The sequence below is a fragment of the Ceratotherium simum genome, chromosome 30 (assembly GCF_057802395.1).
Source record: "Ceratotherium simum simum isolate JZ-2026a chromosome 30, ASM5780239v1, whole genome shotgun sequence".
Taxonomy (NCBI): Eukaryota; Metazoa; Chordata; class Mammalia; order Perissodactyla; family Rhinocerotidae; genus Ceratotherium; species Ceratotherium simum.
This window is the reverse complement of record NC_141929.1, coordinates 4,986,933-5,013,446: the sequence shown is the minus strand read 5'-3', so window position 1 is coordinate 5,013,446 and position 26,514 is coordinate 4,986,933. Positions and strand designations below refer to the sequence as shown.

General features: G+C 57.2%; 1 protein-coding gene and 1 long non-coding RNA gene across 4 annotated transcripts in view; one reads left to right on the top strand and one right to left on the bottom strand.

Annotated features, from left to right (window-relative positions):
• Window positions 1–12,991: 12,991 nt before the first annotated feature.
• On the bottom strand, window positions 12,992–17,553 carry LOC147913083 (uncharacterized). Its single transcript, XR_015549177.1, has 3 exons — window positions 17,410–17,553; window positions 14,595–14,770; window positions 12,992–14,097 (listed from the first exon to the last, which is right to left on the bottom strand). It is a non-coding gene; the product is annotated as an uncharacterized LOC147913083 (long non-coding RNA).
• Window positions 17,554–18,073: 520 nt separating this feature from the next.
• Window positions 18,074–26,514, top strand: part of GSE1 (Gse1 coiled-coil protein) — a 425,963-nt gene continuing 417,522 nt past the window's right edge. For all 3 annotated transcript variants that reach the window (XM_014792652.2, XM_087419841.1, XM_087419840.1), the window contains exon 1: window positions 18,074–20,410. In XM_014792652.2, the coding sequence (XP_014648138.2) occupies window positions 18,089–20,410 (2,322 nt within the window). In that variant the 5' untranslated portion in view covers window positions 18,074–18,088. The remainder of the gene's footprint in view (window positions 20,411–26,514) is intronic.

Here is a 26,514-nt window from a genome sequence, read left to right as displayed (position 1 = left end):
TTCATATAAACGGAATCCTACACTTTGTGGTCTTTTGCATCTGGCTTCTTCCACTGAGCGTGGTGTTTTCACAGTTCGTCCATGTGGTAACAGATGTCAGGACTCCACTCCTTTTCGGGGCTGAGCAATACTCCGTGGTATGCACAGACCCCTTTTGTTTATCCATTCCTCTGTTGATGGACAGCTGGGTTATTTCCGCTTTTCTATCCCCATTTTAAAGACACGGACACTGGGGCCAAACCAGCGCCTGGCCCAAGGCCAACACCTGCCCACAACCCAGCAATTCCACTTTTAGGTGTTTCCCCAAGAGAAGCGAGAACACGTCCACGCAAAGAGCTGGACATGAGTGTCCACAGTGGCTTTATTCAGAATAACCCCCTGCCGGAAACAGTCCAAATACCCATCGACAGGGGACGGGTAAACACACCATAGTCATCAGATAATGGAATACAAGCATCAATAAAAAGGAAGGAATGACCCCTTCACACTGTAACTTGGAATAATCTCAAAAACCTTACGCAGAATGAAGGAAGCCAGACATGAGTGCACACTGTGTGACTCCATTTGTGTGAAATTCTAGAAAAGGCAAAACTACAGTGAGAGAGAACAGAGGTTTTCAGGGGCTGGGCATGGAGGTTGGCTGGGGAGGGGCATGAGGGAAGATTTTTGGGGTGATGGAAATGTTGATTATTTTGATCGGGGTGGTAGCTACACGGGTGTATGCACGTGTCAAACTTACTTAAAATGGATGCACTTTGTTGTGTAAATTATGCCTCCATAAAGTCGGGCAAGAGAAGAAGCTGTGTGTCCCAGCCTCACATACCCACAGTCCTCCTCAATGCCCATCATCCGTCCCCGTTCTCCGGACGATGCAGCCTAGGTCCCTTTATTTTGCTTGGTCCCTGAGTCTGCAGCATCTTTGAGCCCGCAGGTCCTTGGCACACAGTGGATCCACTGGAAAACCTGGCTGCCAGGCTGATTGAGGTCTGTCAGTGGATTCCCCACCGGGCACCCTGAATCCACCCTGGGTGGGGGCAGAGTGCAGCTCCAGGAGGCCAAGGCTGCACCTCTAATCATCGCCCTCATTGGGACTAGAGGCTGGGTCTCCACTGACCCTGTGATTCTGGCCACTGGCTCTCTTCGCCCTGGTGGTGTAGACATGTCTATGCAGTGGGACAAAGTCAACAGCAGCACCGTCTAAGGTTCACCACGCTCCTCCTGCAGTTCTGTAGCCACCCTCGAGCCAGCGGCCCTCTCTCTCTACCTCGCAGATGAGGAAACCGAGGCTTGGAGAGGTGACCTCTCATGACCAGGGTCTCGCAGGGGGCAGGTGGCAGACCCAGGACTCAAGTGCAGGCAGAAAGGGGGCTGGCCTGAGAGCGCGTCTGCCACACAGGCTTCTCACTGCACAAAGCATGGCCCTCAGCAAGCCCGGGGCAAACGTTAGACGCTGACGCGGCATGTGGGGATGTGAAGTGCCGGGCGTCTTGGTGGCGGGGGGACCTGCAGGCTCGGGGTCACCACCAGAGGACAGCCCCAGAGTCAGCTCCAGCTGCTCCCCGAGAAGCAGCTGATTCGGAGTGATGAGGGTGCAGGCTGCCTGGGGCCTAGGGGTCTCTATGGGGAGACACTGGGCGTCATTGTGCATGTGTCTGTGTGTGTGTCTCTGTTTCTATCTCTATATCTCTGTCTCTGTGTTTCTCTGTGTGTGTGAGGTCTTGTGTTTGTGTCTATGTGTGTATATATCTGTGTGTGTATGTCTGTCTGCGTGTCTTTCTTTGTGTGTCTCTGTCACTCTGTATGTCTCTATGTCTCTGCATCTCTGTCTCTGTGTCTCTGTCTCTCTCTCTGGTGTCTCCATCTCTGTATCTCTGTATCTCTATCTCTGTCTGTGTATCTCTCTCTCTGACTCTCTCTCCGTCTCTCTCTGTCTCTGTATCTCTGTCTTTCTCTTGGTGTCTCTGTCTTTCTCGATCTCTGTCGCTGTCTCTCTGTCTCTGCTTCTGTATCTCTTTGGTGGCTCTGTCTCTCTGACTCTGTCTCTCTCTAATATCTCTGTCTCTCTCTCTGGTGTCTCTGTCTCTCGCTGGTGTCTCTCTCTCTGACTCTGTCTTTGTCTCTGTCTCTCTTTGATGTCTCTGTCTCTCTGACTCTGTCTCTGTTTCTCTCTGGTGTCTCTGTCTCTCTCTGGTGTCTCTGTCTCTCTGACTCTGTCTCTGTCTCTCTCTGGTGTCTCCGTCCACGTGGTCCGAACTATCATGTCCCCTCCCCTCCTCTGCTCTGGTGGGAAGAAAACCCTTCTGAGGGTGGGGACTTGATGGAGGGGGACAGGCCTGCCCTGACCTGGCGCGGCTCCTTCCCAGGCCAGCTCTGGCGCCTCTGGGCCGGCGGGAAGAGGCGTTCAGCCCGGGGAGGCCGGGGCCTGGCAAGCAGGCCTTTCCTGGGACGGACCGCCTGCTCCCCGCCCCCCGCAGCTGGCTGGCTTTCTTCTCCGCCTTTAGGACAAACCAGCTCTCCCTGGGCTTCCACGGCCCCGAGCGCCAGGGAAGGCCCTGCCGCCTGCCCCCCATGTGGGTACCCGGCTCTGCGTGCCCTGGGGTCCTACAGGAGGGGACGGGGGCGAGGATTGGGCATGCCACTCGGTCCTGTCTCTTCTTCCATCCCCCCACCGGGACCCTTGGGTCCCCCCCAGCCTCCCCCTCCCTGTCTGTACTTCTTGGCCCCTGTTTGGAGGAGCCGCTAGAGAGCCCCTAACAGCTTTGAGGGTTGAGGCCCCTGGCAGGACCCCTGAGGGCAAAGCCCCCAGGACAAGGCTGGCCCGAGCTGGACTCCAGAGCCAGCAGCCCGCCCAGCACAGCTCTCCGTTCAGACAGAGCCCAGTGGGCCAAGTGTGGATTTGGAGTTGACCCACCTGGGTTCACAGCCTGGCTCCCCAGTCACGTCCTGTGTGTCTCCAGGTTCAAGGTCATCGTCTCCCGGGAGGCCGGGAGGCCGAGACCACAGACAGGGCCGGTGGCTGCACGGACGTCTTTACAACCCTTACACCCTACCGAGCAAAGGCGGTTCTGCCGGAGCGTCTGCCCCGTAGTGAGAGGCCTAGCACAAGCTCCAGGTTTCTCAGTGGTTCTTCTCAAAATGTTCTTCCAACCGACACTTGTAAAACCAACAGGTATCGACGAGCCGCATGCACCCCCGGCTCCGCCCCAGGCTCCTGAGAGTCCATCAAGGGCAGGCAGTTCCCATCCAGGAACCTGCACGGAAACGATTCTCCCTTCGGCCCATGTGCAGCCTGGCAGGAGGAAAGTCGTCAGGCAGGGCTGGCTGCCTGGAGGAGGGGGCCTGTTAGGGGGCAGGGGGTAGCCGAGGGTGGAACACGCTGTAACTGTGGTTCCTCCTCGCCCACTGGGCCCCCGCCCCGCCTCTGATGGGTCAGAAGCTGTGTGTGTCTCCCCCGCCGGGCCTGCAGGCTGGCACGGAACGCCGCACACCAGGGTCCCAGCAGCTGGGAGGGTGACAGCTGGGCCCCGCCCTGGGGACAGGTTCCAACACGTTCCCTTCTAGGGTGGAGGCACATTCGGTGAGGAGGGAGGCAAGGGCCTGGGGGGCGCAGCTGGGGATCCATGTCCAGTCTTGCCCTGGGCGTGTTGGCAAATGACCTGACACGTCCCTTCCATCCTCTGAAAAAGGCCCATGATGTTGACAGCAAGGTTGTCACGAGAATGAAATAAAAGTACACGATGCTGAAGCGGATAAAAGGGTCCGGCCCCCAGCGCGTGGTGCAGTCGCCTCCTTTCACATGCCCACTCTAAGAGATCAGCGCTGTGGCCATTCTCCCCACATTACAGGCGGGGAAGTTGAGGCTCGGAGAGCTACATTCTCTCAGGTCGTCAGCGGCCGGGCTGGGCGGTCTCGCATTACTAAGTTTTGGCGTCTCTACGGCTCTTCTCCTCGCTGTAGTTATAGGCTCCCAGAGGCCTTATTTCTGCAGCTGGCAGGGAGCCCACGAGATGGGAATCGGTGAACGAATCAATGGATGTTAAGCTGTGTGACCCCAGGCGAGCCCTGTGCCCTCTCTGGGCCTGCATTTCAATATCTGTCAGGTAAAGGGTGGTGCACCCAGCTCTAAAAAGCTTTTAGGCCAAACTCCAGGAACCCAGTGACGAGAAATGCAGGTCAGGGCCTGAGCACAGGGACTTTCCAAGGTCCCTGGTCATTTTTAGCCTTGCTCCCAGGGGACAAGTGACCTGCGCTCTGTCCTCAGCCCGGCCCACTCTCAGCGGGTTCTTTTTCTGGCTGTATGAACTCAGGCCGCGTGCGCAGCCAAAGTTAAACTCAAGAGGGCTGGCCACGTGGCTCGGGCGGGGAGCCGGAGCAGATGGCAGGCCACCTGTTGAAGGGGTGGCTGTGAATCTGCTGCTCCCGTCCCGCGGCCCCTCGCTGCGCGCTCCCCTCCCTCCCGCCTGCCTCTGAGTCCGCCTCTCGCCCACCCACTCTCCCGGCTCCGTGCTGGGCCCCCATGGCACCCACAGTAGGGGCTGTGGGCCTGGGACCCTCCCAGAGACGGGAGCCAGCGGAGGCTGGCCGGGAGACGAGCATTGCCTTTAGAGCTGGTTCTCAAAGGGGTGGTGGTGGGACACCCAGAGCTGATGAAGGCAAGGGGGTTTCATTTACCCCTCAGAGAGGACCCAAGGTGGGGCCATGGGCGGGTGCTGCCCGCCTGAGTCTCCCAACACTCCTGGCCCACCACTGCCCCCCAAAGGGGTCATTGCACCAAGTCTTTGGGCATTTAAAGATTTGAAACTCCTATTATTAAAAAAAAAAATCACTAAGCAATATACATTCATGGTTCAAGATAGAAACTGTTGAAACACCCATAAGCATAAAAGGAAAAACACCATCATCTTTGTGGGGCCGCAGCTCCATTGTTAGGAGGTGAACTTACTGTCAGTCTTCTGGTCTTTTCCACGGACACACACACGTGTATTTTTACCCTTCTTCCACCTTCATGATGTAGGGTTAGTCCCCCTCTAGGTCAGTACCCAGGTAGCCATAGCATGATTTCTTTCATAGCATCGTTTTGAGTACCCACATCTTTAGACAGGGCTCAATCCCTTATCTGCAATTCCAAAATTGCAAAAGCTCGAAAAGTTTGTCTGTAACTCATTTGCCACAAAAATCTGCCCTGAGCTGACGCTAGATTATTTATAGATGCTATTGTCCCCTCATCATGGAGAGTCATGTATTTTGCTACAGAAACATCAATGAGTGTGACTCGGGGGGCTGCCCAACCCCACCGAGGTGTGAGGTAACACTGGGCATGGGAGCATCTTATATTTCTAACATCCGCGGAATTCTGAATTGCGGATTCTGCTAGTGTCATGGAGATGCACTGGGTTTTAACTGAGTGGATGCTTTTGGAGCATACATGTGCTGGATGTAAACTTCCTGCTCGTGTTTTGTATTTAATTCTCATGTCAACACCAAGAAAGGGTGTTGTATTTGATTCACAGGTGGAGACATGGAGGCTCGGAGGGTTCCCCTTGTGACGGGTCAGGATGGAAGCCAGATCCCTGGCTGCCGAGTTCAAGCACACACCGCCTCCCTCCTCGCTCGTTCCTGATGCAGTTTGAGACAGCGCCAGTATCAGTGTTTTTCAAACTGTGGTCCGTGGACCGCTGCCTCAGAGTCCCCAGGTGTTCATGAAGACAATGCAGGTTTCCAGACCCCACTCCAGCCCCTGACCCAGATTTCTGGGAGTGTCACAGGCATTGGCTTGCTAAACAGGCTCATGACAATTCTGGGGCCCATCAAGTTTAAGACCGTCTGCCCTGGGCTTCAGGGACGGGGGGAAAGGGAAATGCTGTACCAACTCCTGCTAGACTTGTGCTTGGGGGCTCTGGGGTCTTAGTTTTTGCCTTTACTCCCTGCTGCCAGGGGCGTGTCAACCCTGACTGCCAACTTAGAAGCCCTGTGTCTCTGGGGCAGCCCAAGGGCTGCTGTGCACATCCTGTGGGCCCCACAGCCACAGCTGGAAATGGGCTCTGCAAACCAAAGTCATTAATCTTGGTGAGCACAGGGGAACTGCAACTCAATGCAGAAACTGCCTTCCCTGCCTGCTCGTTTCTCAAAGCTTGACCTTCCCGCATATTTCAGGGACACAGCACAAAGTTCCCGTGTGAATGCTGCCATTCCCATCTCTCTGCTTCTTCTCAAAAGAATAGCTGTATCTTTTATCTTAATTCAGCCTGCCTGTCTTCCCTCCCTGCCTTCCTTTTTCCCAGGAGTAAATCCTTCCTTCCTTCTGCCCATCTATTCATCCATCCATCCATCCTTCCTCTTTCCATCCATTCATCCATCCATCCATCCATGTATCCATCCATCCATCCATGCATCCATCCATGCATCCACGCATCCATCCATGCATCTATCCATGTATCCCTCCATCCATCCATCCATCCATGTATCCATCCATCTGTCCATCCATCCATCCATCCATCCATCCATCCATCCATCCATCCATCCGTGTATCCATCCATCCCTCCATCCATCCATGTATCCATCCATCCATCCATGCATCCATCCATGCATCCACGCATCCATCCATGCATCTATCCATGTATCCATCCATCCGTCCATGTATCCATCCATCCATGTATCCATCCATCCATCCCTCCATCCATCCATCCATCCATCCATCCATCCATGTATCCATCCATCCATCCACCCATCCATCCATGTATCCATCCATTCGTCCATCCATCCATCCATGTATCCATCCATCTGTCCATGTATCCATCCATCCATGTATCCATCCATCCATCCCTCCATCCATCCATCCATGTATCCATCCATCCGTCCACCCATCCATCCATGTATCCATCCATTCGTCCATCCATCCATCCATGTATCCATCCATCCGTCCATCCATCCATCCATGTATCCATCCATCCATCCCTCCATCCATCCATCCATCCATCCATGTATCCATCCATCCGTCCACCCATCCATCCATGTATCCATCCATTCGTCCATCCATCCATCCATGTATCCATCCATCCGTCCATCCATCCATCCATGTATCCATCCATCCATGTATCCATCCATCCATCTGTCCATCCAACCATTCATCCATCCATCCACCCATCCATAGGTCTATCCATCCATCCATCCATCCTGGCACGCAGTGGGTACTCAATAAATTGTAGTTGAATGAATGAATGAGGAGTTTCTCCAAGCAATCTATCTAGTAACCTTATGAAAAAGGAAAAAAAAAAAGATTTACCTAGAACAAGTGGTTCTGACTGAATGAGTTCCTCATACCTCTCCTCATTAATTCATTCTTTTGTTCGCTATTCAGCAAATTCGTATTGAGTGCCCCCTATGTGCCAGGCATTCTCCTAGGTTCTGGTGCTGAAGATACAGTGCTGAGCAGAAACAGATGTCTGGCCCTTACCCTATGGAACTTGCAAATTTGGGAAGAGACAGATGTTAATTGAATAACCACACTCATGAATTCATAATTGCAAACAGCAATAAGTGCCCAGAAGGAAAAGAAATCACCCAGCATATCCCAGAGGTTCCCGAGCCAGGCCCGGGGGCGGGGTGGGCTCCCGGGAGGTCTGAACCCTCACGCGGAAACCGAAGGATGAGCCAGGTGCCGTCAGGAAAGGGACCCCTGTGCCAGGTGGCTCAAGAGAGGGGATTAAAGAGAAGGACCTGGTTACAAAAGTGACAACGTGGAGAGAGCAAATAGGGGAGGTTAGGGGCTGCAGGAAGCTGCTGTCACCGCTGGGCTGGAGGGACAAAAGAGGACACACTGGAGCGGCTGCTGCAGGCACAAGGAAACACAGCCACTTCTAGAGACACTGCTGGGGCGGGGGGCGGGGGGGAAGGGGAGTGGGAGAAGGCGGGGAGAAATATCCTGGCTTCTCCCTCCTTCCACCCTTCGTCTCCCTCCAGTGCCTCCATTGGCTGATACTAATGGGAATCACACAGCAAGGGAAACTGGGAAGGGAGATTGCAGAGCAGAAGGGTGAGGAATGGCTTACGCCGGCATAGGCAGGAATTAAACAGGCAGAGGGGAGGGAAGCAAGTTCCAGCAATCGAAACGGCACATGCAAAGGCCCTGTGATGCAAAGTGCACAGTGCCTTTCGGAAGCCCAAGGCACCCGGAGGGCACAAGGGGCCCCGAGGTCCCGTGGTGTCCTGGAGACACAGGCAGGGCCAGCAAACAGGGAGTTTGATCTTTAACCTGAGAGCTATGAAAGCTGAGAAGGATGTTAAGCAGGAGGGAGGCCACGACCAGATTTGCACTTTTGAAAAGACCACGCCGGTTCCTGGGTGGAGAACAGATGCAAGGTGCTCCCAGAGGGGAAGCCGGCGGGAAGCCAACGCCTCCCCCAACTCCCGCTGTCACCCCAGGCCGGGGGCCCTGACCCCTCCACCCTCTGGCCTCGCACACCCGCAGCGGGAGGAAAGCCCCAGCTTCTTAGAATGAGGCATCTGCTGCCCTAATCATCGCTTCCCCTCCTTTCAGAGCTCTGCCCCCAGATGAGGCCCCTGCTCGGCCACTCAGCCACCCCCTCATCGTCCGCTAAGCCCCCAGCGGCCCACAGCCACTGCGGCACCTGTTCACGGCTGTTTTCCCCTCTTCCAGTGGCTTGGCTTTCAGGTCTGATAAATATTAATGGCAGAGCAGGGTCGAGGGTGGCCCACTGGGAGATAGTCTTTCTGGAAGGTGCGTCAGGGTGCGCAGCCTGAGCAGCAACGGGACACGCAGGCTTAACTCCGGCCTCCTGCCCGTCCCCACCCCACCCCACTCAGGGGGTGAGCTGGGGCCCCAGGAGACCACCCAGAGGGCCAGACTTGCTCCGCTTCTCCCTTAAGACCAGAACCGGTCATCACGTGAGCTAAGCCGTGGAGTCCCGAGGAAGACACGGTGTCAGGAAAAAGCGCTTGAGCTCCTGGAGGAGGTGCCTTGGCCTCAAAGCTGTGAACCTCCATTTTCCAAAGGGATGAAAAGGCCTTAGGCAGAGAGTTCTCCTTGCGACTCTGCGTGCGACCTCGGACAAGGCAGGGCCACCCTGGGCCCGGATCCCGCACCTGTTACACAAAGGGGATGGGCTGGAGGGGGTCCCACGTCTCAAGTCTCTCCAACAATAAGTACATTAGAAGGCATACGGTTTGTGAAGGCGGGAGCCATTCAGGGAGCTACGGGGGAGAAATGGATCTTCGTGCAGGGCCTACTGTGTTCAAGGCACTTCTGCAGTCAGTGGTGTTTCGATCCCCCCACAGCGATGGGGGCCGGCAGGCACAGTTATTCTCCATGCTCATAGGGACTAATGGAATATGGCTCAGAAGTTCAGCCGCTTGCCCAGGGCCACGAAGAGAATAAATGGCAGGGCCGGGATTTCCATCCAGATGTAGAAATCCGGAGGCAGCGTAGTGCAGTACTTGAGTGTGGGCTCTGGAGCCAGACAGCCTGGGTTCGAATTCCAGCACTGTCGCTTAGAAGCTGTGTGATCTTGGGCAAGTAGCTTAGCCTCTCTGAGCTTCAGTCTCCTCATCTATAAAGTAGAAATGATACTTGTGCCTTGACCTCATTGAGCCACTGAAAGGATTAAATGGGACGATGTATGCAGATTTAGAACAGGGCTTGGCTAGGTAAGGGTCTGGGATCTCCTTACCCTAAGATGCATGCGCTTCCCACTGCACCATCCCACTGCCCGTTGGCGTGGACCCCTGTGCAGTGTCTAACCCAGGCCCCTAGATGGGCAGGCGCTCAAGAAATACACTCTGAACCCAGGAGGGGGTGGAGTCGGGACCTGAAGTGGGAACCAGGACTGTAAGTCACTGTTCCTGGTGAGCGCAGTCCTCTAGACAGCTGGAATGTTCTAAATCATCCTAAGACCTGGGCAGATTGGAATTTTAAAATGTGTTTCCCCTTTTAGAGCAAAGCCATGCCTAAGTATTTCTGGCCTGCGAAAGGAACACAGTTTCGGAGCCAGCACAGAGAAACCACGCATGCTCGCACAGCCCCACGAAAACACTGGCCACCGAGCCCTTCCTCTGTGGCCGTGTGGGCTCCTCAGGGCTGCCGGGGCGGGCAGGGGTGTGCCTCATGGGGAGACGGCCCACAGGGTCGGGCTGGTGGGCAGGCAGCTGGGGGGAGGTGTCGGGACCTGGGAACCCTGGGAATTCCACAAGCCACCACAAACGTGGTTTCAAACATCTCAGTTGGCACTGAAGTCCAGCAGCCACCTCCCCGTGACTAGCACTTCCACCCGTAGGTGTCTACCCGACAGAGATGCCATGTGTTCTCAACAAGACAGATGGATGAGAATGTTCAGAGAAACACTATCCATGTTAGCCTAAAATGGGAACTACCCAAAAGCCTATCGACAGTGGAAAGGATGAATATATTATGGTACGTTCATCAATGGAATACTATATAGCAAAAAAAAAAAAAAAGAATCTAGTGGGGTCGGCCCCCAGGGCCTAGTGATTAAGTTTGGCATGCTCTGCTTTGGCAGCCTGGGTTCGGTTCCCAGGTGCGGACCTACACCAGTTGTTGGCGGCCATGCTGTGGCGGCAACCCACATACAAAATAGAGGAAGATTGGGGGCTGGCCCCGTGGCGTAGTGGTTAAGTGCGCACGCTCCACTGCTGGCGGCCCTGGTTCGGATCCCAGGCGTGCACCGATGCACCACTTGTCAGGCCATGCTGTGGTGGCGTCCCATATAAAGTGGAGGAAGATGGGCACAGATGTTAGCCCAGGGCCAGCCTTCCTCAGCAAAAAGAGGAGGATTGGCGTGGATGTTAGCTCAGGGCTGATCATCCTTACCAAAAAAAAAAAAAAAAATAGAGGAAGATTGGCACAGATGTTAGCTCAGGGCCAATCTTCCTAAGCAAAAAAAAAGAAAAGAGAAGAAATCTAGTACTCCTACGTGCAGAAACAGGGAAGAATTTCACAGACATAATATAGAGCCAAAAGCCAGACTCGAAGAATTTATATGATATACTTCTATTTATATAAAGTACAAAGTCTGTACTGACACATGCTCCAACACAGATAAACCTCGAAAACATCATGCTAAGTGAAAGAAGCCAGACACAAAAGACCACATATCGTATGATTCCGTTTATGTGAAACATTCAGAACGGGCAGAAAGCAGATTTGTGCTTGCGGGAGGCTGGAGGGCTCGGGAGGTGACAGCTAAAGGGTATGGGCTTTCTCTCTGGGGTGATGAAAATGTTCTAAAATTGATTGTGGTGATGGTTGCACAACTCTAAATATACTAAAAGCCACTGAATTGTACACCATTGAATTGGTGGATTGTGTGGTATGTGAATTATATCTCAATAGAGCCACTAAGGAATAAAAAAGTTTGGTGTTAGAAGTCAGGACGCCTGGAGCTCTGTCGGTAGGTTGTTGCTGTGGATGGGGGTACTGCCAGGAAGAGGACGCAAGAGGGGCTTCTGGGAGGCTGGACATGCCTTCGTTCTGGGTGCCGGTTACACAGATGTGCTCAATTTGTGAAAATTCCGCAAGCTGTACCCATATGATGATGCACACTTTTCTGCATGGAGGTCACACTTCAATAAAAGGTTTTTTAAGAAACGGACCCCACTTTAGTGTGGGCTTCAGTCCTGCTTCACTGCCCCATCGATGAGCCCAGCACCAACCAACCGCAGAAATAATAGACCAGGGCAGGCGGGCTGGCATCCGGGCTTCGGAATACCCTTCAGTGACTCAGAGGAACAGCTGGAAAGAATCTGTGGCTGCTGGCTTCCCTGCCCCCCGCCCCCGCCCCCTTAGCCAGGGTGAGGACCTGCCGCAGCCCACTGCGCATTGCAGGGCCTGAGAGCTTGGGCTGAGGGTCGGGGGAACCTGGCTGGGGTGGGGCCACCGGTGGAGCCACATGCAGGACTCACAGGCGTCCAGCAAGCCCTGACCATTAGCCTTCCTGGCGGGACCCAGCCAGGGACAAGGAGGCCTTTATTATGAAGGATCAGGGGAGGCTGGCCTGGCAGGCCGGGAGCTGGGCACACAGCGGCGTGGATTAGAGCAAGGCGCTTGGGCCAGACCGCCTGGGTTTGAATCCAGCTCCGCCACTTCCCAGCTCTGTGACCTTGGGGACGTGCGGGCATTCACTGCTCAGAGCCTCAGTGTCCCCTTCGGTACAATTGGGGACAATAGTGCCCATTCTCCAGGCTGTCATGAGATCTAAAGCAGATGATGACGTAAGCTCTGAACATAGCACCTGGCATGTGGTCACCATCCAGTAAACCTGAGCTACTATCATTTCACCCTGGAGGGCACGAACTGGTCTGTAGTGAGCACCTACTGCATGCCAGGCACCCTTACGGCAGTTCGAAGTCGCTGCCTACTGTTGTTTGCAGCGACCCCTCCCCCACCCACCTGGGCCCTACCTTCTCCAGAAACTTCCCCAGCTGGGAAGCCTGGGAACTAGCCACATAAATAATTGCTGTGGATTTTGTGCTGCAAATCAGGGGTCTGTTGAGAAGCCAGCAGCCAGGGAGTCTTTGAGTACACTCAAGATTTATGCAGGGGGTTTGTCCCATCACCCCAGTGGCAGGTCCACCCTGGCGATCATTTATCAAAGCAGTTTTACGAGGCCCTGAAGTTCACAGCCTCAGCCTTGGTTTCGGGATGGAGGAGGTTGGGGGAATGGTGTTGCCGAGAGGGGAGGAGTGCAGATGTTTGCTTCCAATTCTTTTTCCAGGTTAACAGGAGCAAGGCAAAGTTTTAGGGGCCCCTGATTCTGCTCTTAGAATCTGCACCCCATGCTCTGATCCTCAATTGTGTAAGGCAAGCAGTGCTGTTTTTTTTAACAAAGCACTTGGCAGCTTACAAAATGCTTCTGCATAGGTCATCTCAGGCCCCAGAGATGGAAAGTGGTCCCCCCACTTCCACTCTCTGAAGCTCCTGTATTTGAGAAAAGAAAGGATGCCAAGACAGGCTCACCAAACACGCGTAGATTTTTAATGTTTACATTGAACAAATTAGCCCAGTTTACACATACAAAATGGAAGGAATTTGCACCAGCCCCAGCATCTGGGAGCCTGTGCCTTGAGCCTCAGTTTCCCTGTCTCTCAAATGGAGATGATGATTCTTGCTCTGCCCCCTGGATTGCTGTGTCACAGGAACTAACGGATGTGAAATGGCTCATAGGCCCCAGGCTTCCATAAATCCCAGGGATTTTTTTATTGTTAACGGTTACATTCCTTCCCTCTGAGAAGGAAGATACACTTTTGCCGGTGGCCTGCCATGTTTGAAGCTCTTTCTGACTATAGCAGAAAAGTGCTTGCTTCATTCTTAGGCAAAAAAACAAAAAAGGAAAGAAAAAAAAAAAATAGGGCAGTCAGTGATAAATTTTGTTTTTCTGGTCCCCAGCGAGCCAGAGGCCAAACACACAGCACACGTAGCCTCTAAAAGAGGAAGGATGGGCCAGCCCACGAAGGTAAATGGGTCCTGGGAGGGACGCCAGAGGCGCACGCGCAGTTTAGAGGGAGGAGGAAAAGGGCAAAGGCGCCGGTGAGAAGGGAAGTCAGGTTCCGGGGTCGAGAGAAGCCGGGGGCAGGTGCAAGAGTTTGACCTTGATTGCTGGCACTTGGGAAGAATGGAAGACTGAAAGACTGAGCCGTGGAAGCCGGCAGGAGAGGCTGGGCAATTCTGGAACTTGGAGGGAACAGTGACGTTTTGGATACAGTTTGGGCTCCCAGGTTCAAGCACCATTTGGGCCCCACCGTGTCCTCGGCCTTGGGATGGTGCAAGGGAAGCCATCCAGGCTCTGCCCCTGTGGGAGAGGCAGGCCCAGAGACACACATATGAAATAAGGTGTGATAAGTGCTGGGAGCGGGAAGCTAGCTCTCCCAGCAGGGCAAGGACAGATTCCAGTGGTTTCTGGGCCAAGATGATCCTACAGGAAGCCACAAATCTGAGATGTGCCCAGATGTTCCACCCACGGCCTTCTGGTCTCCTGCAGAATGGAGGTGGCGTTTTCTCGCCGCTCCCAATGCCAGGTCTGCCTGGGAGCATCGGTCATTGCTTTTCAAGTCCACTGCACCCACGTCCTAGGAGTGAAGATGGAGAGAGCCGGGCGGTGATTCACGTGGTCTGGGGGGAGCCTGGCGCCCTCTCTCTAGCTGCAGGGAGGGCCGTGGGGCTCAGAGGGAAGCTAGGAGATGGCTCTTCTGGGGTCGGGAGCCTGTGGCTCCAACGTGAAGTTAACACAAATGAGCCTTGACATCTCTTCTCATCTTTTGGCACATTCTTGGCCTGTTTTATGTCCAGACATGAACCTGTCAGGGTCTCAGATTCCATAGGTGTGAAATTGGGGACACATGTGAGAAGAGGGAGGACGAGACTGTAGCCATTCCTGCCCTAACAAGCTGGCATCTCAGGACTTAGGGCAAAGCTAATCTTAACAGCTAACAAAGCCAGGGAGTGACAGAGACACACCGCCTGGCTCCAGCCCCTGCTCTACCAAGCTGCACGACCTTGGGCCTTTACTTCCCTTCTCTGTGCCTCTGTCTCCTCATCTGTCAACTGGGGATATAACAGAACCTACCTCACAGGCTTGTTGCAAAGATTCAGCAAGTTTGAGTCTATAAGGCACAGGTTCCTGTGTGCAACTAACATTCAGCCGACGTGCACAAACACTGCTGTCATTTCTGTGTCCAGAGGGTGTGCTTCACCTGGGTCGTCTCAGTTCATCCTCCCCAGCTCTATGGGGTTTTGTGAGTCCTGTTTTACAGATGGGAAACTGAGGCTCAGAGAGGTTAAATAGCAGGCCAAGGCCACACAGCTAGTAACCGGCAGAACTGTGATGTCAATCTGCGCCAGCGGCCCCATTCCTATGTCATCCACCCACAGATAACCAACCATCTTCCCCTGCCTTCCTCCTCCTCTGGTCGGTGCTCACCTGCTTCCTGGCTCCCAAGAAGTGTGCCAGGGGACTTTCCTGAGTCACCGGGTCATTGAGGGAAACAAAACATCCAGCTGGAAGCCTCTCTCCCCCGGGTCCCAGCCCACTTTATATGCACACACGTGAACACATGTACACATGTGCACATGAATGCATGCACACAGGTACACAACCGGCACGTGCACACACACAGTTGAGTGCACACACACGTACACGGTAACAGATGCATACACACATGCACACACAAACACGAATATCTACACACACCCACACATGCACACACACACCTCCACACATGTGGCACATACTCAGGGAGTCCTCAAGGATGACCCCAGCTTAAGCAAGAGAACTCCACTCCCCCCTTTTGTCCTGTCGACCACTGTGGCTCTCCTCCTTTAGACTCTGGTGGGACCTCATCACAGTGCCCGCCTCCACTCGCAGTGCAGACAGGCATAGCAGAACCTCCTCAGCCACTGGACAGAGCCAGGCAGGGTCCACACACACACACACACACACACACACACACACACTGTCACCTCCAGCGTGCCAGGCCCTGTGCCCAGAGCATCGCCCTCTCTCTGCCTCATTTGATCCACACAAACAAATCCGATGAGGACCATGACCCCATTGTACAGAGCAGGAACCTGAAGCTCAGGGAACTAAGAGGTTTGCCCAAGGCGCCCACAGCTAGAGAGGGACGGCACAGCACTGGGACCCAGCAGTGTGGGACCCAGGGACTAAGCCAGGCCCTGGATACACACAGTGAGCAAGACAGACCTGGGTCCTGCCCAGGGGGAGGGAGCACCCAGGCTCCTGGGGAGGCAGACAGGGAACAGTCGACAGAAAAATAAATAAAAGCAATGACAAATTCCTACGCCAATGAACAGAGACAGAGAATAACAAGGAGAACCTGCTTGAGATGGAGAAGGCAGGGAATCCTCTGGGGGAAGACATTGTAGCCAAGACCATAAAGATGAGCCAGAGTTGGCTTCACAAAGAGAGCCTGGAAAGGCACGTGAAGCAGAAGCAACGGCATGTGCCAAGCCTCAAGGGAGCCCCATGCAACCCCACGGCCGCCCTGCATTTCCTGAGCCGGCTTCACGTTAGCAGCCGCCTCGTGGTCTGTGTGGGCTTGATAGCTCTGCTGGACACAGTTACCCAGACCTCACCCTGTAAAGGCTCCCTAATCAGCCCCTCTCTCACCAGGTATTAAAAATGCCAGAAGCAGGGAAACCCCCTCGCCCTGCCCCCAACATTCCTTCCAGATAGTTTTGCTGACACAGCTTTTTTCTGGGCGTCGGTGAGGGCCTGCAGTCCCGAGTTTCTGGTGATGATGGTGATGACTTTGCTGTTAACCCCTGGACTGTGACCCCTGGAATTCCACCAGGGGTTCCAGAGAGGTGGCCCCTTTCTCTTGTTCCGTTTATTTATAATGACGGCCCTCCTCCGGGCCAGAGGAAGCCTAGTTTTATTTATACATCAATGCCCCAGAGGGTAGAGGGGCCCACCTGGCACCTTTGTCCCCAGGCTGACTCTGGGCTCCAGCTGGCAAGTTGGGACAGCTGTCAACTGCTCAGAAATCACAGACTCATAGAATTTTGAAGCTGGGAGGGGTGGCATTTCACAGATGGGAAATGTGAGGCCCAGAGACGCCTGGATTCCCCCAAGGCCTCCCAGCCTGAGCCAGAGCAGCAGGAAGGACGGAGGGATCCTGGCCATGTCCCCTGCCCTGGAGAGTCTCCATGGGCAGATGGAGTGACGGGGGCCAGATGTTTGCGTAGTGAGGCTGCACAGCCAGGGGGTTGAGAGCAGGCGCCTAGAGCTGGCTGCCTGGGTCTGAATCCTAGCTCCTCCACTCTCGAAAAGTAACAACCCTCAGCACCTCCTCTTTCGGGCTGATCACAGCGCTTAACCCCGAGTATATATAAAGTGCTTAGAATAGCACCTGGCACATGCTAAGGTCTCTCTCTGTGTTCAATAAATACAGTGTATGTATACACATAAACAATAAATATGTGGAAACTGTTAATCCCCTGCCAGAGCTCCTGTTTAACAAGAGGAGGAAAGGGCCCAGAGTCGTCGAGTCACTTGCCCTGGAACACAGAGCCTGGCACACACAGGATCCCTTCCGTCTCTGCCAGCAGCGAGGAGGGGTGTGGAGGCTGAGGCCTCTGCCCCCCCGGATGGTGCGTTCACCAATGTGTTCCAGGAGACGGGGGACAGCTCCTCTTCCCTCTGTCTCCAAAATCAGACCACTGGACCCTGAAAAGTGCCCCCAACCCAAGGCAGCTCAGGGCTGCAACTGCCCCTCATTCGGTCCCCCCTTTAGAAGGGGGAGGGGGCCGGAGCAACCCGACCGAAATCGACAGGGTGCCTGCCTACTCCTGGACCGAGGCCGCCCCTCGGAGAGCTCCTTGCCGGCTCCTCTGTCTCCGGGGGGCGCCGGCCACGTCCTTACCTGGCTCCTCCCGCGTCCTGCTGCCCTTTACTTAAAGAGCAGTTCGAGCCGCTGATGGGTTCCGCGGGTCCCCAGGAGACCCTTCAGACGGCTCGAGCCGGCCGCGCTGGAGAGAGGCCCTAATTGGGGCAATGAATCATCGAGCGCGGCTCCCGGCTGGACACAAAATAGATAGAGGAGCCGGCGAGCCATTGTGCGCAGTTTGGGACGCGGGGGGAGGGAGGGGGGAGGAGGAGAAGCGGGGGAGGAGGAGGAGGGCGGGCGGCGAGCAGGGCGCGCGAGGGAGGGATTCCCCCGCCCGCGTGCTCCCGCCTCCCGCCCCGTCTCCTCCCCCTCCTCCCGCGCGCCGCCCGCGCCCCGCCTCCCTCCTCCCCAATTAAATGACCCAACGCTTTGGCAGGCGCCGGAGCTCGCACATGCGGCCGCCGCTCCAGCCGCCCGGGGCCCGCCGCCGCCGCTGCGTTCCGGGCGCGCTCGCCGCGGCGCCGCCGGGGCCTCGGCAGGCCGGGGGCGCCCCTGCTAGCGACCGTGCGCCCGCGCCCGCGCCGGCCGGCCGCCGCCAAACTTTGCGGCGCGCACACATGCTCCAAGTTGGGCGCGGCGGCGGCGGCGGCGGCGCGGGCGGGCGGTGAGGGCGGCCCGGGGCGCGCGGGGCCGGCGCGGGCGGCGCGGCGCGGCCATGAGCGGGCGGCCGGCGCCGGTCTCCCGCAAGCAGCGGCTCATGGCAGCCGTGGGCGAGCGGGCGGCGGGCGGCGGCGGCGCGCCGCTCTCCTGCTTCATCTGCGGCGGCGGCATCGGGCGCGGCAAGGAGCTGAAGCTGCAGGTGAAGCAGCCGGCGGCGGCGGCGGGCGCAGGGGCCCCGGCGCAGCCCTTCTTCCCGTTCCTGCAGCAGCAGGAGCCGGCGCCCGGCGCGCGCGAGCTGTCCCCGGCCGACGGCTGCGTGCTGGTGTGCGCCGTGTGCCGCTGCTTCCTGGGCGAGCAGTGGGCGGCCTTCGAGCGCGCCCGCACGCCCGTGGACAAGCGCATGTACTGGCTCAAGCGGCCCCACCAGTGCGACGCGGGCGCGGGCGGGCGCCGCGGGGGCGCAGGGGCCCCCCGCGAGTGGAACGTCGCCTACGCGCTGGGCGGCGCGGCCGGCGGCGACGACGACGACGACGGTGGCGGCGGCCCCGGGCCCCGCGCGGCCGCCGAGGAGACTCGAGACTCCGAGCTGTCCGAGCTATCGGACACCGACCCCCTCTCGGAGCCCGACCCGACCGCGCGTGACGCCGCCAGTCCCCACCAGGGCGGGGCGCCGGCGGCGCGGGCCACCCCGGGGCCGGGGCCTCTCGGGGGCCGCTGCCAGGAGTGGAGGCCGGCGCCGGGACCCCCTCCGGGACAGGGCGCGGAGACCCCCGCGCAGGGGGACGCGGAGGAGGAGGGGGTCCCCTCGAAGCTGCACGTGGACGGGGAGCCCAAGACCGGCATTCGGCGCCGGCGGAAGGGCGCTGGGAGGCACTGGGTCCCTGAGGCCCGAGCCAGCATCCTGAGGGGCATCCAGGACCCTTGGCAAGACCCTCCAGTCCGGGTGGCCCCTGCAGATAGCATGAAAGGAGCCCCGTCGGGCAGGGCCGCCAAGACTCCCGAGGGCAGGCCCCTGGGGGAGCCCCGAGGAGGCTGCTGCGTGTCTGACGACAGTGACATCAACGTCACGAGCGAGGAAGAGGACGGCAGGGAGCAGCCTCTCCCGGGCTCCTGCGGCCCCAAAGAGACGGAGAACGGTGGTGGCCGTGTCCCCCGGGCTGCCCTGGAGGGCCGGCCTGCGCCACCAGAGGGCCTTTGCTGCTACATCTGCGGGTCGACGCTGTCCCCAGCCTCGCAGCACCAGATCCACGTGCAGAAGCAGGAGAGGCTGGCCCAGGCCCCCTTCTTCCCCTTCCTGTGGCTGCACAGCCCGCCCCCCGGGGCGCAGCCCATCAGCGAGGGTGGCAGCACCCTGGTGTGCCCGTGCTGCTTCTCGTCCCTCATGCAGCAGTGGCAGAGCTTCGAGCTGGCCCGCGTGCCTGTCCTGCAGCGACTGTACGTGGTGCCCCTGAACAGCCACGCCCCCGGCATGGCCTCCAAGGGCAGGAGGCTCCCGAGGGAAGAGGGCCTGCCGGCTGGGGCCCTGCCAGAGGCCTGCTACCTCTGCGGGGAGGACTGTACCCAGGATGCCCGGGCAGTGGCCTCCAGGATCCTCAACGGCAACGCCAGGGGCTCCATGCATTTCCCCTTCCTCAGCCTCCTGCCCTGCCCCCCCAACGCCCGGGGCCCCAACAAGCGCTGCGAGGTGCGCAGCTGCCCCAAGTGCTTCAGCGTCCTGGAGGATGTCTGGGCCCTGTACCGGGCCTGCCAGAACGAGGAGCTCATTACCTCCGTGCAAGGCTTCCTGGGCCGGTACCACCAGGCCTTCTCCGCCTGGGACCCTGCCGTCTCTGAGCCGCCCGCGTCGGTCCAGGGCGGCCCGGCGGCCGTCTGCTACATCTGCGGGGCTGAGCTGGGCCCCGGGAGGGAGTTCCAGCTCAACGTGAACCCCTCCAGCCGCTTGGGCGAGAAGGAGCCCTTCTTCCCCTTCCTCACCGTTTACCCGCCCGCCCCGCGCGCCAGGCCTGCCGACTCCACCGGCCTGGTGTCCACCTGCGTGCTCTGCTACCACGACCTGCTGGGCCAGTGGCTGCAGCACGAGGCCCGCGGCGCCCACCACACCGTCAGCGCCTGGTCTCGGCAGTACCAGGTGGAGACGTTTGTGTGCTTCTTCTGCCAGCAGGAGAAGAAGCGATGTCTTGGGCTGAAGGCCGTGCGGGTTGCCCGGCTACCCTTGTTTCTCTACACCCTGCGAGCCAGCCACAGCCTGCTGGTGGACGACGGGCGGCAGCTGATCATTGGCGCCTGCGTGGAGTGCGGGACCCTGGTGTGTGCTGGCCAAGGACTCACCCGCCAGGGACCCATGGGCTGGAACTCCCCAGTCGCAGCGGCTATGAAGGTAAGCAGCAGTTCTCATCTCCTACTCTGAAATCTGCACAGGGAAGGAAGAGACGTTGTTTTCTGTTCCTCTGCTGGGGAGGAGTTTGCACTGATTCTGAGCCGTGCGTTCCAGCAGGAGGTGCCCCCCCTGGTCTGGCACTTGGTGGGTATGTTGGCCTGGCTGAACTTGGAGGCATGTGGCAGGTCTGAGAAGTTGGGGGGCCAGGAGCGGTCTTGTGGAAGAATAGGGCGGTCCTGTGAGCAGCAGGCATGGGCCTGAACTTGAGGGTGTTTGCAGCAGAATCTGTCAAACGGAGGAAGTTCGGGGCATGTCTGTCATCCGCCTGATAACATTGGTAATTAGTCCAGCCACACAGGTCACGGAGAGGTCTCGGCACTTACCCGGTTTGAGGTGGAAGTTCCTCTCCACTCTAGCTCCTGCGTGGCTTAGCTTTTCCAGAGTTTTCCACCCAAGTTCACACTTTTCCTTTGAGACGCTGTGGTTGCTTAACAGCAGATGGAAACAGATTTCCAGACGTGGGGGTTTGGGCCCCGGGGGATAGTGGCCTGAACAGACTTTTCCCCCGGTGGGAAAAGTCTTTCTTCTCTGCAAGTCAGCTGTGCCGGAGGAGGGCAGGGGGGCCTGGGTTCGCCCTCTTTGTAAGGCGCCTGCCTGCAGGCCGCCTGCCAGGGAGGAGCCAGACCCGGCTCGGTTAATTTTGGATCCAGATTTGCCAAGGCCAAAGCAGGAACTTCCCCCCGGTGGGTGTGGGGAAGTAAACGTCCGTGCGTTGTGATCCCTCGAAGCCGGTTAGACCGACTTGTTTTAACAGACACCCGGAGTGGTAGCCGCTGGCGAGGGGCCGGCAGAGGGACGGCGAATGGGGAAGGGTGTCTCCGGCCTGTTCGGGAATGGTCGTTCCATCCGTTTGAAAGCTCCCTGATGCCGCCTCCCGTGTGTACATGCGTGTGCACGTGTGTGGGGATTCCCGGGCTGCGTGTTCGCTCACAGTGGTTGTGCCTGTAAAGTGGACCCTGCCACGATTTGCCCGCCTCCCCTCGTGTCCAGCCCTCACCTCCACGCGCTACCCGGGCTCCTTCTCTGCCCACGTCCTCTTTGGACTTTAGGCTGTTGTGGCGGCTTTGGTGGGACGGCCTCTCCTTTTACATGGACGAGCACATCACCCCCCACCGCGGATGCCGAACCTCTCATTCGCGGCATGTGGCGAGTCTGTGTGGCCTCCGCTGCTGGGAATCCGCAGAACCGTCGTTTCTGGCAGGGCTGGAACTGGGAGAGGAGCCCGGCTTTGGGGCAGGACAGAGCCGGGGTCCCGTCCTGCCCCGTCTCTTGGTGACTGAGTGCCCGTCTGTTTCTTACCCTCCAGAGCTCATTTCCTCAGCCAAGGAGTGGAAATATGTGTGGCCTGCCTTATATGGACGTTGTGAGAATTCAACGAATTGGGGCGTTTAAATGCGCCCAGAAAGTCGAGTGCGTGGTGGGTCCCTCGTGTCTGCCTTGGCGAGTTGGGGCTGGTTCTCTGCAGGGCTTCTCTGCAGGGCTTCTGGGGGCAGGAGAGTGCGGGTCTCAGGCTTGGTGAGGGTGCCGCGCGGGGTGGTCCAAGCGCTGTCTAGGAGGCCTCTCAGAGCGCTTTCTGCAGAACGTCTGAACTGTGGTGAATTGTCTTACATTGCTCTGCTCACTTGTCGGGAGTCGATGAGATGCCAGCTGTGGGCCTGGACGGATGGGAACTGCAGGGAACAGAAGCCGCTGCAGTTCCAGGCCCGGCTAGGAAAGTTGGGGGGCGAGGGGGCCCGGCGTGGATGGAAACCAAGCCGGTGTCTGCCCGGAAGGGGACGGCAGGAGGGTGAATGCCGTACCCACTTTTGCACCATTTCTAAAGCGAGGTATTGCCTTTGCTCCTCACCGTGGCCCCACGAGGCCTTGTTAGTCCTGTTGTACAGAGGAGTAAATTGAGACTCAGTGAAGTCAGGTGACCCTGGTGACCATCACACAGCCAGTAGGTGGCTGAGGTGGGTCTTGAACCCAGGTCTTCCGACCCCTAAGCCCTACTCCATCCGACTGCCTGGAGGAGGTGGGGCCTTGGAAGATGAGTAGGATTTGGGGGGGAGGTCAGGTGTGGGGTAAAGCAGGAGAAAAGGCACAGAGGTGTGGAGAAGCCATGTGGCCTCCGATGGCAGGAGTGGTCATGGGGATGAAGGAGAAACAAGGTTGGAGTGACAAGAGGCCTTGAAATGAAGAAAAAGAGGCTGGATTTATTGTTGAAGGCAGAGGGGAGCGGTAAGGACGTCTTGACGGAAGGCTTGGAATGGGCCAGGAAGAGATCCACGCGGGGCCGGCCGTGGCAGCAGTCCAGGGGGTGGTGCGGCCGTCGGGCAGGCCTGTGTGTGGTGAGGCAGCAGAGCGGGCCTCAGGCTCCCTCAGACCGAGGGAGAGAGAAGCATCCACTCCCGCCTGTAAGCCGGCCTGATGGAGGGTCAGCAGAATGCCGGAAAGGCAGCCCTTCTGCCCTTCCTTCCTCCCTCCCCTCCCTCCTCCCATTCATTCAACAAATATTTGTGGAGTGCCTACTCTGAGCCAGGCACTGTTCCAGATGCTGGGGATCTGGTGGCAGGCACAGAGCCTGCAGTGTCGGGGGGGACAGAGTCAGCAGACAGTACCGCTTCCAGCGGAGCTGTGAGCAAAGTCGTACAAAGCTGGGCCCAGGCGCCAGGGCGGGTGTGGGGAAAGAGTGGCTGGGTTGCAGGGGCTGGAGACAAGATGAAGGGACTCCCAGCAGGGGCGGTCAGGGGCAGAGGTGTCTGAGGCTACCAGGGAAGGTCGAAGGTCCCCACGCTGGATCCCTGGTGCCAGCTCCAGAACCCTTGATTCTCACGTGCGTATTCTGTGTCTCTGGTGTGTGGTTTGAGAATTTGGGTGGCAGTGGCTCCAGGTCCTGGAAGGTGGCCAGGAAGCCACTTAGCTGAGATGGTGAGTTCTAGAACCTCATCTATACCACCTACTGTGACCCCTCAGTTGTCTCCTGTTGTGTTCATTCATTGGTGAATCCACTTTAAAACACTACCAAAGGGAATGTAAAAAAGAAAGAGAGATGGAAAGAAAAGGAAAAAAGGAGGGAGTCCCCACTGCCCTGGTTTGGATGTTGGTATTTGTGACTTTTCTCTCCAGCTGGACTCCCAGCCCCTGGAGGCACCCTGCTCTGTAGCCACCAAGTCTCTGAGCTGGCTGCTTGGATGGGGCTGTCCGGGCTGGGCTGGGGAGGCTGCAGCCCATGCTTTCTGGGGCCTGACACCCTTTCCCCGAGGAGGACCCCCAGCACATGGGAAGCTCTGTGAAGCCGTGGAAAGACCCTGGGTTGGCCTGAAGACAGACTTGGCTTCATTCCTCATTCTCCTGGGAGCTGGCTTTGTGACCTTGGGTAAGACTCTAGCCATCTCTGCTCCTCAGTTGCTCCACCCGAGGAGTGGAGGTGATCGTTCTCTGGAAGGTTTACCATGGAGTGCAGTGTTGTTTGTACACATGCGCAGCAGGGCTGCAGGATGCATTCCTTTCTCCCTCCCTGAGGTGCTGGGAGCTCAGAGTTGGGTCTCTTGTTGGAGCCTGCAGGCTCTAAGGTAGAAGCCTCCACCCCCACCTTTCTGCTGGGGTTGGGGAACGGTCATCTCTCCCTTCAGAGCTGGGGACAGGGCTGGCCAGGCTGCCGGAGACGGCAGCTGGGGACACAGTGATGACGACGATGCCTTTATAGAACGCTTTCCATGTTCCCGGCTGTGCCACGTGCTTCACCTGGAGTCCCACTCACTGCGTCCTCACAGCAACCCTGTTTACGGAGCTGCCACTATCCCCCATTCCAGAGAGGGAAGAGCAAGTCCGGAGAGGTCAAGTCATTTGCCCAAGGTCACTCAGTAAGTCACAAAAGGACCAGCATTGGACCAGGAGTCCTGCTGCAGGGTCCGTGCTGCAGCCTCTGCTCTGTCCTGCCTTGGGTAAGACTCTAGTCCTCTCTGAGCCTCGGTTGCTGCACCTGTGGGGCTCCAGCTATGAAGGTGGCAGTACCCTGGAGGGGGGCTGGGTCCTAATTCCGCATCCCCACCCCCCCCAGACAGTAGAGCAGCTGAGAGGCAGGAGTTAGCTTGCATGGGCCACTGGCTGGCTCTGCTGCCCAACCCCATTTCTTTGCCCCCCGACAAGTGGCACCCTTGACTTTGCTCCCCCCACATTGCTCGGGTGTTCAGATGTCAGCCGGGACCTCCTTCTGCCGCAAGGAGAAGCCTGCTCCTGTCCACGATGGGTCTGCAGCATGATCGATTTGCTCTCCTTGCGAGCCAGTTGGCGGGCAGGCCGCCCTTGCCTCTCCCAGCGCCCCATCCCTCCGTCCCTCCGTCCAGGGAGCATTCTGGGTAATGGAGCGTGCAGCTGTTTACCTAACTGCACCCCCAGCCTCGTGGTGGGGACGCCTGGCCCAGCCCTCCCTGAGCGTGGCCTCTGAGCCCAGAACAGGTGTTGCTGCCGCGGCTGCCCTTCCCTGCTCCGCGCTGACATCTGAGGCCTGCAGAGAGCGTCTGTCATCACTCGCCTGTCAGGGCTGGCATGCACATCTGTTTCCCGTGTTTCCTGGCTATCTGCGCCCGCATGGCTCCCTGCTCTTCAGGGAGGGCCTGGCAGCCCCTCCTCCCAGGTCCGGGCTCCTGGGGCACCTAGGCAAGGTGATCGATTGGATAGGGGAACCTTCTGGAAGGTGCCAGAGGAGGCTGCTGACATGGGCACCCTCTCCTTGGCAGCAGCTGGGAAGTGACCAGGCTTTGGACCTTTCTCAGGCTTCGACCACCTCCTCCGGAGGGAGGTCTGTGCTTTTCTTGGCGGCTTGGGAGCCATCTGCTCTGAGGAGTAAACTGTCCAGACGCTCCTCGTCCTCAACCTGGAGCGATTAGAGACAACTGGGAGGAAGAAAGTGGAGGCCAGAGGTCTTCAAGTCGCAGCCTTCCCTGGGAGCAGGGAAGCGAGGGGGGGTGGCTGGAGGGGCGGCTGTCTTTGGCGAGGGCCTGAGTCTGCAAAGCTTTCTGGCCCCTTCTCTGCTTCAATCTCTCTGGATCTCACCCTTGAGAGCTTAACTCTGCTGTGAGTGTCTTTGGAGGTTCTGGGCACAGTTGCCTTGGTTGCACATTTTCTTGGCTGGGGAAGAGCCAAGAAACGAGCCAATTCCTGGCTGGAATTCAGGCCCATCCTCTGCCCCAGGTCCATGTTTCAGTGGGGATGGTGGAGAGGGGTGATGCTTCTGCCCTTAAGGAAGAGCATTTCAGAGCCCAGCTTCTCTTTTCCTCGTGGCTCCAAGTGGGAGGCTTATGGGGCGGTTGTGGAAAGAGCTTCTACTCACCGAGTGCCCCATCTGTCAAAATGAAAGGTCTGGTCTTCAGGGGTCACAGGCGGTTTTCCTTTGTACACGTGAAGTCTAACTGGCTGTGGGCACTGTGTTGAGAAGGATGTTGAGGCTGTGCCTGGACTTGCTGGGAAAATAGCGATTTATTGGCAGTCTCTTCTGTGGGATTAGGAATGGGAGAATGACTTCTTGGGGTCTAGGTTTTCTTTGTGTTCATTTTTTCCAGATTTATTGGGATATAATTGACACATATCTTGTAAGTTTAAGATGTACAGTGTGTTAATCTGATACACTTATATGTTGCAAAATGATTTCCACCATAGCATGAGCTGCCACCTCCACCCAGGCACATGGTTACCATTTCTTTTCTGTGGTGAGAACATTTAAGATCTACTCTCTTAGCAACATTCAAATATATGATACAGTATGATTAGCTATAATCACCATGCTGTACATTTGATCCCCAAACTTGTCAATCTTATAATTGGAAGTTTGTACCCTGTGTCCAATATCTCCCCATTTCGTAAAGTCTAGGTCAGTATATGATGCCGGGGCCCCGCAACATTGTGATACTCTGTCGCATGGAGGATAACATGTTGCGGTCATCATTTTTCCGGCCACGCTGCACCAGGAGGACCAACACGCCCACAACCTAATCCCACTTTTGCTGGTTTATTTTTTCAGTGACATAAGCTGACTAGATGTGTAAGTTTTGAAAGAAATTCTG